The sequence below is a fragment of the Apostichopus japonicus genome, chromosome 5 (assembly GCF_037975245.1).
Source record: "Apostichopus japonicus isolate 1M-3 chromosome 5, ASM3797524v1, whole genome shotgun sequence".
NCBI lineage: Eukaryota > Metazoa > Echinodermata > Holothuroidea > Aspidochirotida > Stichopodidae > Apostichopus > Apostichopus japonicus.
Window position 1 is genome coordinate 12982850 of NC_092565.1, and position 17004 is coordinate 12999853.

Here is a 17004-nt window from a genome sequence, read left to right on the forward strand (position 1 = left end):
AATTTAGGAAGCCATTAACTTATATACAAGTTAAGTAAAAATATAACAAAGTCAGTTTACCATGAAAAATTATATATTTCGTTTCTCGTTGATGTACCCACGCAACAGCTCGATGCAAACAGTTAATTTACATATTTTCCGGGATTAAGTATAGTAACATCAAGACAGTGTAGAGGTTTTGCTGGTAATGTTATTACTGCCTTTTCCAAACAAAAAACATAAAACAGCAGGGGAATAGGATGGATGGAGTGTTACAAGTTCAGGTGAGGGGGGGGCGGGGGGACAAACATTTTATTAGCAGATAAGTGGACCCCAGGGAAGGGGGAACAATGGTGCCCGACTGGCCAACGGAACGCAATGGTAATAGATATACACAAGCCGAGGATTGAATGACACCAGTTACAAACATGGGAGGGTACAGAAACACACTCCTGCCCCCCTTTCTTCAAACGTTGAGGAGGAAAGTACCCATCGCGCCCATTCCCTGTATACCTTCGCCCATTTGACTAGACGAATAATGAAGTAAGGTATCGATTACGCCGGTCACTATTGGTATATGTCGCATATCGCCACCATATATTGGTCTATGATAAAATACACCCCTCTCCCTATCCCACCCCTATCCCTCCCCTCTAAGAATTACAAACATCATGGCCTGTTCTGTAAATGGTACATAATTACCATTAAAATATACATGGTCACTAGCCTCGTTTAAAAGTTTTTCTGTTTTCTATAATGTCCTTATATGTCATGCTATTTATCTACGGTACTGTGTGTTACGTTTCCTCCTGTACGACAATTATGATAAATCAAATTTGAATTGAATTATATTGAATATATCTCCAAAAAGCTCGAACAAATTGCCAAAAACAACAAGAGATGTCTTATAAATAATTCAATATATATACTTTATTGTAATTTTGACAACCACAAAATTGTCTCAAAATAGAGGGATTTGAAAAGGATTGTTGCCGTTGATTCATAAACTAAAATATTGACATCATCGTGTTGACTTCCAAGTCATTGACCTGTCAAAGCCAATACATCGTTTCATTAACTCAAACGATAAGGATTTTTTTCCCCTCGAATTTCAAGATTATCATCATGCATTTTTATATTCGTTGATGACACAGATTTTTTGATACATTTAGATATAATTTAAGTGGATGTCAAAACAAAACAAAAAGTCAGGGTGGTAGCTACCTTCTGTGTGGATACCAGAATTGAATGGGTTGAGTGTATAAGTCAATGATCGTTATCTCACAGAGAAATGGAGAAAAAAAAGTGTAAGCGTTTTGAAATTCGGAGTCGTTAAGTTTGACTGGAAAGTCAATTCCTGTCTCAGATGTTGGAGGTAGGAAGGATTTGCGGTTATTAAACCTTTTATCAAGGAAATATATAAGTCTTGATAACAAGTATATTTTCTGTGCTCTGTATTTTGTATATATTTTTGGAATATTTTATCTGAACTGGGTGTTGTCACGTGTTCTATTGTCACGTGTTTATAACAAATATCGTTTTGAAAACTGGTTTCGCGACCTATGCAGCATTGTATAGTACGAATTATGATTTGAATAGAAATTGTAGCATCTATCGAATACCGGTTGTGAATTGGTGTTATAATATCTGTCATGCGTGATGTGTAAACGTCAACAAGGACGTAATTAGGTTCACCCTCACCTGCACCCACACCCGACCCTAGCCCAACCTTCACCCACACCCGCCCACCACAATCCCCGGGTTATCCGCGCCTGTCTTATTTCTCGTTCACTTCTTTAATAAAAAATAGGTAAGCCTTACATTTTAGGTAGAGACTATATAAGCCTTACTTCCTTCGAGTCTCGTACCGAGGTCACTTGTTATATAGTGTTGACGTCATTCTATTAGAAATATTTAATCATAAGCAAAACAATGTGCAGGTGTTATAAATATATATATATATATATATATATATATATATATAGAATCGTTATTATATCACGCCACATTAGTCTCTGCTAGTAATTCACCTCCTTAAGGCAAACATTTTTTTATGGAAAATGTTTGAAGGAAAAATGTTTTTTTCTTCTAGCTGACTGTGTAATTACGGTAACATACTATCAAACACTGTTTCTTGTTTTGTTTTTATTGGGGTTTTTTATTTATGTTTTTCTGTTTATTTTTTGTTCGTAATAGAACAATTAAACTACTCGCCATAATGTCCTGGTTAATCACATAGAACTTGCTATGCTTGATAATGGTATCCAGTCGCGGATCCAGCTGGTGTGGGAATGTTAGTCGGCCTACCCCCTACCCCGCCCTAATCCCCACCCACCCGCACACCCACCCTCCTCTTCTCCTCCCGCAAATTATAAGCACACACACAAAATTGTAGATCTAATTATAGACCTACTGTATATCCCGGACTATGCCAACACACCTCCTGTATAAAAAATCCTAGTTCCGCTCCTGCTGTCGCTAGTCCAGTAAACTTATAGTAGCCTATATGAATAATAACCGCTATTATTAATTGATGGTTATCGATACATATGTTTCCTTCGAGGTTGGAAAAGGGGCGGGGGGGGGGGGGGTCGGGTGTGTATATCCTCGCAACCCTGGATCCGTGTAAGAACAAAATCGCCGACTGAAAGTTTTTTCCCTCGACTGGCAATTGAAGTGGGGCTCCGTCTCTCGTCCCTGCCCTTTTGCAATGAGCACGCGCACTGGGGATGCTATTTTGTCAATCTGTGATGTCATATATGTAAAACATTATACTGCATTTGCATATCTCAATCTATGATAAGTAATAATTTAAAGAACAGAAAGCCCCAGAAAGTGGCCTTTTTTCATTTCGATTTTGGCACTTTTTATAGCAAGCTAAAATATGGAAGAGACAATGCTGACCTTAAAGATTAGTATTATAATGTACAACTGATATGGTAACATCAAAGTGGAATAAGGTTTGACATAAAATATATATGTATCTAGATTGTTAATACTTTCAATATATGATTCTTCATACTATTTCTCTTATCATTATAGGTAAGTTCAAAACAAAATGGTTTTATGAGTATCTTCGATGTGTCGATCAATGTGGTATGTTATAGTACACCCAGAAGTATTTGTGGATCTCGCGATGCAGTTTGACATCAAAGTTACTGCCCTAGTTTTTGTTTTAAGACATGTTTCTATATACTTAATTTATCTTTGGTTGATAAGACAATTTACTCAGTTCTACCAACTGTAAATCGATCCGTAAACAGACATCACGAGGCACTAATATGGCAGGCCAAATGTCTTATAATTAGATACTCGAGGTTTATCGGTCGATTACCAGGATTATTGGCCGATTAACCTGGAATGGCAATACAAAAGTATAAGAGCAGTAGAACATAATAATGTGTGAGCATTTCCAAGGAGATGATGCAGCCTTCTACGCGTTTTTCATCCCTTAGGTAAATTGCTCTAAAGTTAAGACTTCTATAGTAACTTAAGTGAGTGGTCTGAGCATTACATATATATATACGGTTGCTAGGATAGGACTTAACGTAAGGTCTCCAAATGGGAACTCTTTACTATTTTCTCCTGGGCCTACCACAATTAAGGGCAGTTGAAAAACCTGGATTTTCGGTTGCTAAACATGGATTATCGAGCGATAAACCGGGATTATCCGTGTTATTCCAGGAACATCGGTCTATAATGCAGGGTTTTCGACCGACAAAACCTTGAATGTCTAATTATTTGGCATTTGGCTTGCCATACGCGTAACGTGTTTGATAAAAGGCTTGTTGACCTTTTTCCAGTCTTACAAAGACGAGAGATAAAAGACAAATGTCAGACACGAATTAGCATCTTTAATCCGTGTAATTATTCATATTACGAAATAGTTTCGTTCGTCATTACAAGACAATGGCCTGTGGATTGTTATTGCCAATTAATTTACAATCAAAATAGCATATATTGGTTAATAAAACTGGCACACACCAAGAAAAGAATATATATAACAAATGAATTAAACTGAAGAGTGAATTGTTTTATTTGTACATTTGGATTGAAAACTCGATGTCTCTGACGTCACACCACAGATCAAAAGATGTCTCCGTGAGACTTAGATATGACAACAAAAATTTAAAATGGTTGCTGAAAACAAAATATTTTCTGCATCATCGGTACATATCATCAGGAAAAAATGATTTTGTCAATAAATTTGTCAGAAACAAATGTTTTCACAAAAAGTTTAGAATTAAGCAATTACTTGACACAATTTTGCTGTAAATTTCTTGCAATGAACTTGCAGATGATATAAACTTGGTAGGAAAATAGTATCCCTAAAATTTTACTCTGAGACAGTACAAAGATATAATGTAGGTATTTATTTTTAAACTAAACTGACAATTATCTACTCACGCTGTGTAATCCAAACTGTCTTTCTCTTGTGTGTGTGCATGGTTTACAAAGCAAACTATATATTTTGTCATAGAATCAGCTTTCTCGAGTTTGTCAAGAAAACACTCCACCGTGGTCAAATTCGAATAATAATGAAACAATTATTTTCCCCCACAATTTAATTGTGAAAAGCACGCGAAGTGTATTGATTAACATGTTGTAGAAAGCAAAATAACGACTGAAACTGCATTTAAATATAAACGCCTGGGTTAAAGGCAGCTAGCTAATTTGAATTATTATTTTAAAAGCTTGCCAACTATGTATACCCAATTCACAATGTACAATGAACCATGTAACAGTCTTGCCTCTGTAGACTGAGGTGCGGACTTCTTTGTAGACCACGAGAGCATACGGATATATATATATATTGTTAAAGTAACGCACGGACTGTGTCGTCTTTATTATATTATTTCGTTTACTTTATAGTTCTCCAAGTGTGACTGCCAGTGGCAGGTCCCCGATATAACTTTAATTTGACTCCGGCCAGCGTCTACAATGTGGAAGGTATTGACATATCATGTAAGATTAATAATTAAACACAAAATGGACAAAGAAGAAAACCTCTCTAAATGTGTTTTGTTCTTCTCTTGGGAGTCTGATTTATTTTATTTTTTATTTATATCATCCCCCCCAACCTTTCAATTCCTGGAATTAATCAAAATGGGTAGTCTGTGATTTTATATTGGCCAATGTCCAGGTCTTCATTAAAACCAGAGAGAGGGACAATGATTTCACATTTCCAAGAATAGAATCAATCACGTGACTTCCTTAAGATAAAAAAATATGGGGGAATAGAAGAGGGGAAAAATAATAATTTCACTCTAGTCAGTAGAGGCCTAAACCATTTTGTTTTAATGGTTAGTTATAGCTGTCAATGAACCATGAATTGATGGGAGTTTTGTTTCGAAATAGATATACAATTAAAAGACTATATATATATCTTTTATTTTGAAAGCTAAGAATGAAAAAAAAAGAAGAAATCAAATTTTCAGCCTAACTGTCAAGATGATGCCACACATTATATTGTTGCCATGGAAACAAAAAATTAATATCCCGTTGTTCAAGAATTCGTGACTTTGATGAACATGCAAATTAGAGTTTGGTTTGATCTTAAGCAAATGTTTACAATATTTAGTGCAAAAAACACTGGTTGGAAACAAACTCATCTCGTTTAACACATAAACATTACGAATTTCTCATTTTGGTCCAAATTGATCGCATTTTGTCCAATGTTGTCGACTGGAATGGATAATTCACGATAGATAGTCTGCCCTGGCATTGTTTTAGACTCGTTGTCCCTTTCCCCTTTTTCTTATCTTTTCCTTGAGTTTGTTATAGTTTGATTATAATTATAATTATCATTATATTCGATCGTATTCATTCTTTCGTGCCATTCATGTGTTGTTTCCAGCGCAGGTGTGATCTCGTCAGGGCCATCTTCTTCTTCTTCTTCATTAGAAAACATCGTGTGATTTTCTTGAATCTAAAACATAACAAATACGAAATACAGCACATGGCTCTAGCAGAAATCAATTTTTTATTTTTGATGTAATTTGGAAACTGTCATATCCAGGGACTGATAATTTCACTCTTTATGAGTCACCGTTAGGTGATCACTCTTTTGAGGGGTGAATTTATACCAAAGAGTGACTTCACAAAAACAAAGCATAGCAATTTAATCATGGGCTACAAAGTGACAAACAAAATTGCCTGCATGCTTTGTACTTGTCTGTAATTGATTTAACCTTCACCGGAATCATTCTCTTTGAATTATAATTATGATAGATCACTAACCACTACTAGTAGTCTCCAAGCCAGCAGGAAAATAACATAGATAACCCCTAATAAAGTAGCATAAACCAAATCTAAGAAACATCTCGTACTGTATTATATAAGTATAAATATCCATAAAACAGTACCGGTATATAGTTTATCGGTTAAACGCATGTAGGAGTTAACTTTAAATATTGAGTCATATAGCATTCTAGTTGCAATTACTTACGAGCTCATCAAGAACGAACCATGAGTTTTGAGCTATGACATATAGAACTGTAGATCGGAAACGACAATAAATGAGTCATTTTCAACTTAGTTTTAGAGAACTTGAACTTTCGCATGAGTAATCTAAGCTAATATATTTAATTGCCATTCAAATTCATCCATATCATCTTCACGTATAATTCCAGGTTGATAAACAATGTTCATCGCGAAAACAAAATACACACATGAAATTCACCATCAGCCATTAGCCATTATTAACAGTTTTTATTACTGTCCCATTATCTTCCAAAGGTAATTATATACAATGTGCATGTTCATCACGTGAAATACAAACATACAAACTGGATAAACCTTTACGTCATTATACTTAAACTAAACAACGTATAATTTAAATGCCATGGTGATCAATTTTATCCCGAATTTGTGTTGTTGTTGTTGTATATAACCTTTATTAAGGTTAGTCTTTAAGTAGTAGAACTCGAGCGTAGACTTGTATACATCTATGGATCATTTTGTTCTTATTAGAAGTGCATAAAATAATAAGTTACCCATGCACAATGTCGTGTAAGGCATTTTTATATACCTCGTAACGGCAGTCCCTTGTTCGTCGTAAAGATATTGTCTCATTTGGCGTTCGTTGATACAAAGCTCACAATTTCTGATGTGAGTGTTACTGTTAAATGTGGCAAATTAAAAGGGATAATAAACACATAAAATCATTTCTTACAACAACAGATAGTTATATTATGAAGTGAGACAAATACAACAATCTAACCGAACACGGAATGCCTATAAAATCGCTGCTGTATACAGATAATGTTTATAATAGCGATGGGTTGTTTAGGTAAAGGGGGGGGGGGGCTCCGGGAGTGGCTAAACATAAAAAGTGGAGAGGAGGGCAGCAGTAAGTTTACTCCCCGCTCTCTCACACACATTTGTAACTAGAGACGAACTCCATTACAGCACTTGCTCATTCAGCTGTATTATTTGCATATAGCAATAGAAGTGCGAGGCAATCAAATGATTGTTTTTTTTTTTTGGTTGCATTGTTCATATACCCATATTCCGTTGAATTCTCTATGGTATTTCCGAAAACTTTCATAAAAAATTCCCAATTTTAACACACTTACCAGTTAAAATGTTGTCGAAACACCATTATGTTGACCTTTAAAAAAGTTTTAGATAAAAAGGAAAAAGGAGTTGACATTTTCAGGGATTTTTTTGTTTTGAAAGACAATATTGTTACAAATGTCTCATGTGGCATCTACAGTAGTGCGTTCTTGTGGAGAATATCTCTGGTCATTTGTTTTCTCCACCCCTCCCCCGCCCCACCTCCCCTCCGCCCTCCTCCACATGCACACTTTTGAAAACTTCCTTAAAGTCACTGATACCCATGAAACGTTTCATGTTAATCAACAGATCCAGGTTCCCCTGTAACCCAGCTATGTACACTCCTATCCTCAAATATACTCTTAGGAGATCTTTTAGTTAAAACACAAAACCCAAGAAACTTTCTTTATAACTTTTGAAGGCTTTATTATAGCTTCTCATAATGATGGTTGCTATTCTTTGAACTTTCGAGTGGCTTAAGTATAGTCCGGCCATTTTTTTTTTTTTTTTTAAGTACGATTCGTCACTCACGGTAAATATAGTAAGCTTATACTTCAAAGACAGTGCTGTAAAATAGCTTTTTACAACCATGAAAAAACAAATTGTACTGGTCTGGTCTTTATCAGGTTATAATCTCTCTGTTTTTATCGTTGCTTCCAACTGGATACGATAATAGACATTAACGATGATTTTGATAAAATCTTGGACTAAAACAACATACTTTATTGTAAAAATTAAAACGTAGTCGTATGTGAAGCCTAAGATACATAAGAAGGAAGAAGAGAAAACAAAATACTTAATAGGAATATTTGTGCCTGTAAGCAGTTAGTGTTCTATACATAATATGTCGAAGATCGTTCAAAGAGAATCGCTGAAGGGCAATGTATGAAAAAAAAACAACATATTGTGAGATGTTTTAAATAGCATAAATCGTAAATTAAACTGCAAAGATGGATTTATATTAGCTTGAATAAACATGAAAGATTTCTAAAGCTTAAAAGCTAAGAGTTCGAATCCTTAAGATATCATATTTTTTTATATTTCTTTATTGTTATGATTATGATTATGATTTCATCCTCATATCCACAAATGCTAATTTCCTTTCGCACGCTATCGTTTTAATCCCTTAAAAAGTGATTCTTTAAACAATACATAGGTTTGATGTAATACATGATTTATGACTCCATACAGCATTGAATCAGTTCAAATATAGCGTAAAGAAAGTATATATGCTAGCAGAAAATGTAAATCGCATTTTTGCAATTTTCAGAGATTCTATAAATAACGAAGGAAAACGAAGTGGGTGGTTGTAAAGGGGGGGGGGGGATATACACCTGTAATCACCCTGTATCCGACCATGTTCATTATTCAAGCAAGTTTGCAATTAATATAGATAAGAAGTATCCTTTCAGATTTTTCACCCAAATATTTTGTTATTTTTACGGAGTATGCAATGATTCTATATTTAGTGAAAATATCACCACTCGGACACACTTATTCTCGCATCAGTGTTATAATATACAAAAATGTAAAATAGCTTATCCGGTTTTCAAGCTATTAACATACCAAAAAAAAACGCTTAACCTCTGGATTGCTCCTTTAATTGACGATGACGTCGGCTCCTCATTTTATCCATTCGAGTAACTCAAATAAGCTTTACGTTCTTTTAACTTTATTGGAAGAACAACGCATCCTTATAAGGCATTCAATACCAATCGTGTTTGGAAAAACAAGTATGATCTTATCTCCATATGTATTGTATAGGGAGATGAGATATTGCACTCACCCCACATCAGAAATGTGAGGAAATGCGACTGTAACGCTAAGCATACAGCATGCCTTGCCAGACTTAGGCTTACTTCATATCCAATTCAAATTGAATGGTCCTTGCGTGGCCATGGATGTCGTTCCTCATCACTAAGGAAGCTCTTAGTACCGCTCTATTTTGGCAAACGGTTTCAAAGTCATCAAGATGAAATTTTAATGAGCCTAATATGTTACAATGAACATTTCTCAACAACAAAAGTTTAAAAGGTGTGTAAAAATACAACATGCAACATGGACTAATAGCAAATAGGCCTTGTTTTTTGTCTAACGTTCTACGACATATCAACATTAAGTTTGTGCCTCATTAATGTTTTAGGATTGTGATGGATCAACCTTCTTTTTCTTCCTGCCATTATTTTCTTTCTTTCCTACCATCTCCTGTTCTCGTGTCAGGATTAACTGTGCATGACATTTATAATATAATACAAAATAAGCGAAACCATTACACTGCCTCTTGTATACGCATGACTGATTTACGCATATACCCTTTCAGTAATACAGACACACTGAATACATGTGTAAACATAAAGAATATACTCCGTACTTTACCTTAATGCATATAATGGGGGGGGGGGGGGGGAAACCCACTAATTGCTAATTGCATCATTGCATTGCCTGGTTTATATAATCTATGTTAACTGAAGTGTGTATGAGGTAACAACTGTAGCTTAATGATAAACAATATTTTTGTTTTGCTTCAATATTTTTGGCCTTTTAAACGTTACCTTTTTTTTAGGAATGTATTTTTCTCCCCCCCCCCCCCCCCATCGCCACAAACTTCTAAATACGAGATACGCCTTTTGCTTGCTATTCCTTTTAGGAATACAAATTGTATATATTATACAATTTTTTTCTGAAAAATATGTTTGCAAACTTTCACTGTAGAAATCATCAAGGCTATTAAAATTTACTTACAAATGGTCACAGAGCTCATAGCTGTGTCGTTCGTGACAGAGCATTTAGAAGAAGCAGATTTAGCAATATGTCTGCAACAACAGTGTTATGACATACCATGTCATGACATGTGATGTGATGTCATGCCATGCCATGTCATCTCATGATATGTTGAGGTGAATTGAGCCCTTGTGATCCTTTTTTATTCTGTCTGTTTCGTTTATTTTATATTATTATTTATTATTATATTGTTAGTATATTATTAATATGATATATATTAATATATATATATATATAAAACCACCAGCCACAAATGTTCGTTAGTTCGTTACTTTTGGAGTGACTAATGTCTACCAGACTACGGTGGTCCAAAAGAGACATTCAAAATAAAACTGGTACATCGAAATTTGACTTTTTATCTCGGAATTTCGACCTTTTGTTATGTGGGAATTTTGACATTTTATCTCGACATTTCGGCTTGAAAAGTCGAAGGCTAGATGAAGCATTTTTATGTTCAATGTCCCACTTGGACCACCGTAGTCTGGTAGTCATTGCTCACCTAGGATCTTCCCCTATGCATACTACACTTTTAAAGTAAATCGATAGATTTAATTCTTGAGAGGGCTTGTGTATATCATATCGCGTAACTAAACGACACGAGCCTGATTACGCAATCGGCATGCTTGAAAGACATACAGCCATTTTCTGTGACAAAGTAACAAATTATGCTGCTAAGTTAAGCTATTATCATTAACAGTAACCTTCTAAGACAATAAATAAAACAAACGGCAAGGCTGGAAATATACTAGAATGTGTCCAAATGGTGACGAATGAATGAATTATGACGTCATCGGTGTCAATAATTACGATACTATGCCTTAGTTTCAAAGTACCTCATAGATTGTAATGAAGGTTACTGTGGACATGATTACATACATACTGAAAATAAATAAACTGGTGAATATTTCCTTCCCTCTTTGAGAACATCAGGTTTATTTCCCAAGAGTAAAAATGCCATACTTTTTATGAAATCAATGAAAATATATAACAGAAAAGGAAGTGGGTGGGTTTGGATGTAGGTATCGCAAAGCTGTTGCAATAGTATAGTTGCACGACAGTGTTAAAGTGCTCAGATGTATTGACAGTTACTGTACATGTACGGATAGTTACTTTATATGTATGGATATAGTTACTGTATAAGTATGGACAGTTACTGTATATTTATGGGCACGTACTGTATATGTATGTACAGTTAATATATGTATGGGCACGTACTGTATATGTATGGACAGGTACTGTATATGTATGGGCATGTACTGTATATGTATGGGCAGGTAGTGTTTATATATGTGTATATACTATGAACGTATTGGTGTGTACTATATATTTATGGGTTTGTACTATACATTTTTGGATAGTTACTATATATGTATTGGTATGTACTATATACGTATGGGCATTTACTATGTATATGTATTGGTGTGTACTATATATGTAGGCTTGAAAGGGGAATACAATGTAATAGGGTCAGACGGGAAACGCATTACAAAAGAATATATTCTCGGACAGGGAAAGTGTGTGTAACATACAAGGGGCAAAAACATTTCTATTTTTTGACAAGGACATTAATATCGTTCGAACAAGGGCTTGTAATACTTGACAAGTGTATGCAATTCTGTACATTGGAATGTAATATAAAACCAACACGCTTTAGCGATACTATTATAATACACAGAAACAGATTCAACCAACTTGGATGGTATTTAGACTTCTATGAACGTCATAACCTACAATTAGGGACAGAGGAATGGTTTTATGGGCTGTGTTGGCCACGTGGTGAGTGTTTGCGGTTGATATGTTACACCTTCCATAGGGATTGATTTTTTTTATCAACAGGTTGATGCAGACGGTAACTAATCTTCGACCTCTAATTTTTAGAGAAAATTGCTCTCGCACTGTCGATTTTTCTTTATGTTTTACATTTTGATTACAGATAGAAAACAACATAATTCTATCAATCATTCCGTTCATTCGTTCGCTCGGGTTCCTTTGTTCGGTTTCCTTCGTGAGGTTTCCTTGGTTCGGGATCCGTCGTTCAGGTTCCTCCGTTCAAGTTGTTCGTTCAGTCGCTCATTCGGTTAAACGTTCAGTTCGTTCGACCAAACGATTGAGATCGAAGTCATCTGTATGGTTCGTTCTTTCGGTTTTTCGTTCAATCGTTCGTTCGGTTCGTCTCGAAAATTGTTCGGGTATATTCGTACATTCGTTCTTCCCGTCTAGTTCGGTTCGTCCAAACGTCACTTCGTTCGGTTGCTCATTCAAATCTTTTGGGTTCGTTTGGATTCATTCGTTCAATCATTCGAGTGGGATTTCAATTCGGTTTTTCTTACTGTCAAGTTTACAAATCTTTCATCAAAAACCACGTTTTCATTTTTTCTTTATTTTCTTTCAGTTATTTGGCTCGTTGTCGGGGGCATGACCAGTTTGGAGCCGGATGAACTAATATTCATGAAGGTCGCTCAAAAGCTTGGAATGACGTCTTCAGGGGAGTTTGTTTTCTTACGTATCGAGTTATTCCCTGATCCGGGCTTCCAAGAGCCCTGGACCAACGATAACGTCACAGATTTAGAGCAAGATGAATTGAAGGATGCCTTTAATGCTATGCTACTATTAACACACAGGTAGGCACTATATCCAATGATTTTATTATCTGTGTCTAGAGGGAGTGGTAAAAATATCAGAGCACTGAACCAGGTTTCTCTGCGCATGACATCTGCACATCTCAAAGTATCATATTTCGTAATACATACTGTGTACTAACTGCGCTTGAAAATATTCAAGGGGAAAGTCCTTAAAATATAAACGTTTCATTGTTATTTAAATGTGACATGACGTCATAGACTAATAACAGCATAACAATACTACAAGGTACACAAACGTCCAAACATGCACTAGCCTGATATTGATGACGGTGATCAATTTATTATGAAGAGAAAGCCGTATATATATATATATATATATATATATACATATATATATATATATATATATATATATATATAACCGTTATTTAACTCACGCCTCATTTGAAGTGGAGAGACATTTTGATATTCATAGATACACCTCACCACTTTATGCTTCACCCTCTGTAGCTAAGTGTATCATTGTTACTTATTTAATTATTAAAGTGCTCACTCAGCGGAGACTTTATGTTTTTCTTCAAAATCGATACTTTTCTTGTTATTTCTGGCTTTACTTTAAGAAATATATAATTTTCCGTAAAGCTTTTTACTGACCAACCAAGGACTTTAATGTGATTAACTAAAGAAAGCAATATTCGTAGGAGAAGGGCAATGACAAGAGCGTATACAGCATTTTTGTTTGTTTCGTGAAACGTCCACAAATGGCGAAATCGTCAAAATATCTCATATACTTGCAGGATATCAAACTCTCAACTTGTTCCATCTTAATTAATCTTAATTAATGTAAAACGCCAAATATCACGTGGTCAATGTAGGTCAAACGTCAAACTTGGCAAAACGTTTTGCGAGAATATTAGTCTTAAATCCTAACTCTATCATGGACTTCAAACTTGATGAATGCGTGCCTGCATGGCGTGACCTTTGACCTTCCGTAAATTATGACGTACAGGATCAAAGGTCAGTGGATAATGTCATAAACAACACTTTTTTCTCTTTCTATCCCTCTGAATCTGATCACTGGTTTCAAATACACTGCTAAACAACGTAGTTCCTTCTGACGAAATTTTCACTCTAAATTAACATGACAGTTTCTCAAAAAAGACATAAAAAAAACACAAAAAGGAAGCATTCTTCCGACTTAATAGAAAACACGAGACTTAACGACTTAATGTTACGGAAGGATCATCTTTTTCGACACTTCTATAAATATATATATATATATATATATATATATATATATATATATATATATATATATATATATCTTTTTAACCTTGAAAATGAATTCACGAATCTGTACGCTATTGGATGTTCTGCATACAACACTATAGATGAGGATAGGTTCAATAGGCAGTGGCGGCTCCAGCCAAGGCAATCTGGGGGGTGGGGTGGAAACTAGGGGGGAAATTATATTTGAGGGGCAAAAACGGTAACACTGGTATTGGGGAGGGGTCTATGGGGAGGGGTTTCCTCTCCCCTTTGGGGATTTTTCTAAAAGTAAAGTGACTTAGACTCAAAATGCTGCTATCATTTGACACTTTTCACATTAATGCATTGCTTTGGAAGCTGTTTCTAATACAAACGATTAGCCTAGTTCTATATATTTTTGATAAGTAGCAGATCTGATTTGGAGAACTGGTGGGGTACAAAATGTTATTTGTACCTAATTTGTTAGGTCAAACCCATTTCAGAATATAGGAGACCCAGGCCACAAAGCACCTCTCTGGGTCCCTGCCTGGTAAATATCTTATACGCAGAAAACTAAACCCTTATAGGGAAAGACAAACTACACTAATACTATGTAATTATCACGTATGCACGGGCATGTTTCCATTAACTCTCCTTATAAGCTATTTACTACAGAAACTCGCTACATCAAAGATACTAAAAGGGAAATACAAACCCATATTGACCAATTTCTGCTTCGTTAGCGAAACCTTCAATGTCGAATCGATTGCAAGAAAGCAAATACATCATTGACTTAGAACAGCTGGTTCAAGTCTTTGCCAAGTGATTCGATCTTTAGGCTAAGTATTACGTCTTCAGGCACACACACACACACACATCTACGTGCACAGAGTATATCGTTCGTTTGTGGCAGTATAACGTTACGCTTGATCGGATAGCTCAGATATCAAACTAATCATATTTCATAAATACATACCAATACTCATAGCCGATGCAGGCCTCTCATAAACGGATGGTAAGGGAACAGATCGCCCAAACTCAAATATAGATATAAAACATGTATTTTAAGATGCAATCTTATTACGTTTTCCATTTTTACATCTTTATTATTGCCTTGAAGATTTGACACGATATGACTGTACTATATCCTTTTAATAAATTATGTTATATCGTGTTTGCAGTATGCCGTGTGTATTTCATGTGCCTGTTTCATTGTTGCCTTCTTTTATTTTCTCATATATATATATATATATATATATATATATATATATATATATATATATATATATATGTATATATTCGCAATTCCCTGATTGAAATTATTCTAACCATATATTCTGACGATATATAAGGCAGTCCGTTCTTTTAAATCTTTGACAAGTCGTACCCAAAAAAGCAAAACACATTTATCGTGTTTTGTTACTTTTTGGTCAATTTATTTCCATTTGAAAGTAACCTTGTTGATAAGGAAAGGCCGAGAAAAACTGTGCGGTTAATTATTGATTGCATTGAAAAATCATGTCCGGTTTTTAATGAATTCTACTGCGAGGCGTAATTACGGTTTCTCTTGTTTCACCTGCCGTTGTATAACAGAATCAGGGCTAATGGTGAAACAAAAGAAGGACTGTATCTATGTGACGTGTGGCTATTTCGTAATGTAACAAAACAGCCAGAGGAACAGAACTGAATGCTAAACATATACATTTATATAAGGTGACGTAAGTGTGTTTCGTATAATTTTATGGCTTAAATAGGTTATAAACTATACACATCAACATGTTCTTTGCAAACGAAACAGCGTTAATTACATTAATTATATGTCGACGAAACAAAAGGTCATATACCCACCCCAACTCTCTCCCCAATTCCCACACCTTCCGATATATTTCAAACATAGTTATGTTATATACCACACATGCCACTAAGTGTGCGTTTCATAAAATATTCATTATACTATACAAAGAATAAATTTTCATTTACATTGCCTCGACGATATATCGAAAAATGCCAATTAACTGGATCTGTTTCTCTATAACCGCATTGTCGTCTAGACATTTATAGTGCAGCTTCTCAGATTATTAATCTTCTTGCTTTTTTTCTTATTGAAGCTGTTATTTATATCGCAATTACGGCAAAAATGGCTTTTCTTATTCATTTTTTTTTGGTTTTCCTCATATTCCCCAACGTCGTGACAAGTTACTTCATTTATGTAAACGGTAAAGCTATTGGCAGACGACATCTGTATAGGACAAAATTGGAAAAATGCAATAATAAGAAATATCTATTAGATGTATTCTGTTTTATTGACAACGATGCACCGTTTCCTTAATAAAAGAGTGTCAAAGATATATAGAAATATAAAAAAAAGAGATATAGCGAGTGAGATAAGCATGACGGAATTTACAAGAGCCGTGTATATGTGGAAAGAACCGAAGTGGTGATAAAACAAGATGTATATGACCAAATGAAAGAAATATATTTAGAATAAACAAATTATGTTGATCGGCTTGGTCAGCTAACAATTCTGAATGTCATATATGACATTCGCGATAATACTAATAATAGTAATAATAAAAATAATCATAATAATAACGATAAATAATAATAATAACAACAACAACAATAATAATAACAAAATTAATCATCATCATCATCATCATCATTATAATAATAATCATAATAGTCGTAATAATAATCATAATAATGGTAATAATCTCTCTTATGAACAAGTAGAGCTATTTCTTTTTCGACAAGTTGACGGGCATTTTGTTTGAAAAATATCTAGTTATATCCTTAAAGATCATTAGTATTAAAGGACCAACAATTTTTACATGCATGCTAGAAGTTGCTTTAGCAC

The 17004-nt window shown here is 34.8% G+C and overlaps 2 protein-coding genes across 7 annotated transcripts in view; one reads left to right on the plus strand and one right to left on the minus strand.

Moving 5' to 3' along the window:
• LOC139967712 (atrial natriuretic peptide receptor 1-like) overlaps window positions 1-17004 on the plus strand; it is an 87848-nt gene that overhangs the window by 19493 nt on the left and 51351 nt on the right. Inside the window, exon 2 of the mRNA XM_071971744.1 lies at window positions 12710-12938. Coding sequence (XP_071827845.1) covers window positions 12710-12938 — 229 coding nt within the window. The remainder of the gene's footprint in view (window positions 1-12709; window positions 12939-17004) is intronic.
• LOC139967713 (uncharacterized) overlaps window positions 5444-17004 on the minus strand; it is a 54867-nt gene continuing 43306 nt past the window's right edge. For 2 of the 6 annotated variants that reach the window (XM_071971746.1, XM_071971745.1), the window contains 4 exons: window positions 7557-7591; window positions 6975-7099; window positions 6428-6474; window positions 5444-5908 (listed from right to left, as the gene is read on the minus strand). In XM_071971746.1, coding sequence (XP_071827847.1) covers window positions 5738-5908; window positions 6428-6474; window positions 6975-7099; window positions 7557-7582 — 369 coding nt within the window. In that variant the 5' untranslated portion in view covers window positions 7583-7591 and the 3' untranslated portion in view covers window positions 5444-5737. The remainder of the gene's footprint in view (window positions 5909-6427; window positions 6475-6974; window positions 7100-7556; window positions 7592-17004) is intronic. The other 4 variants (XR_011793090.1, XR_011793093.1, XR_011793091.1 and 1 more) reach the window with 3 other exon arrangements.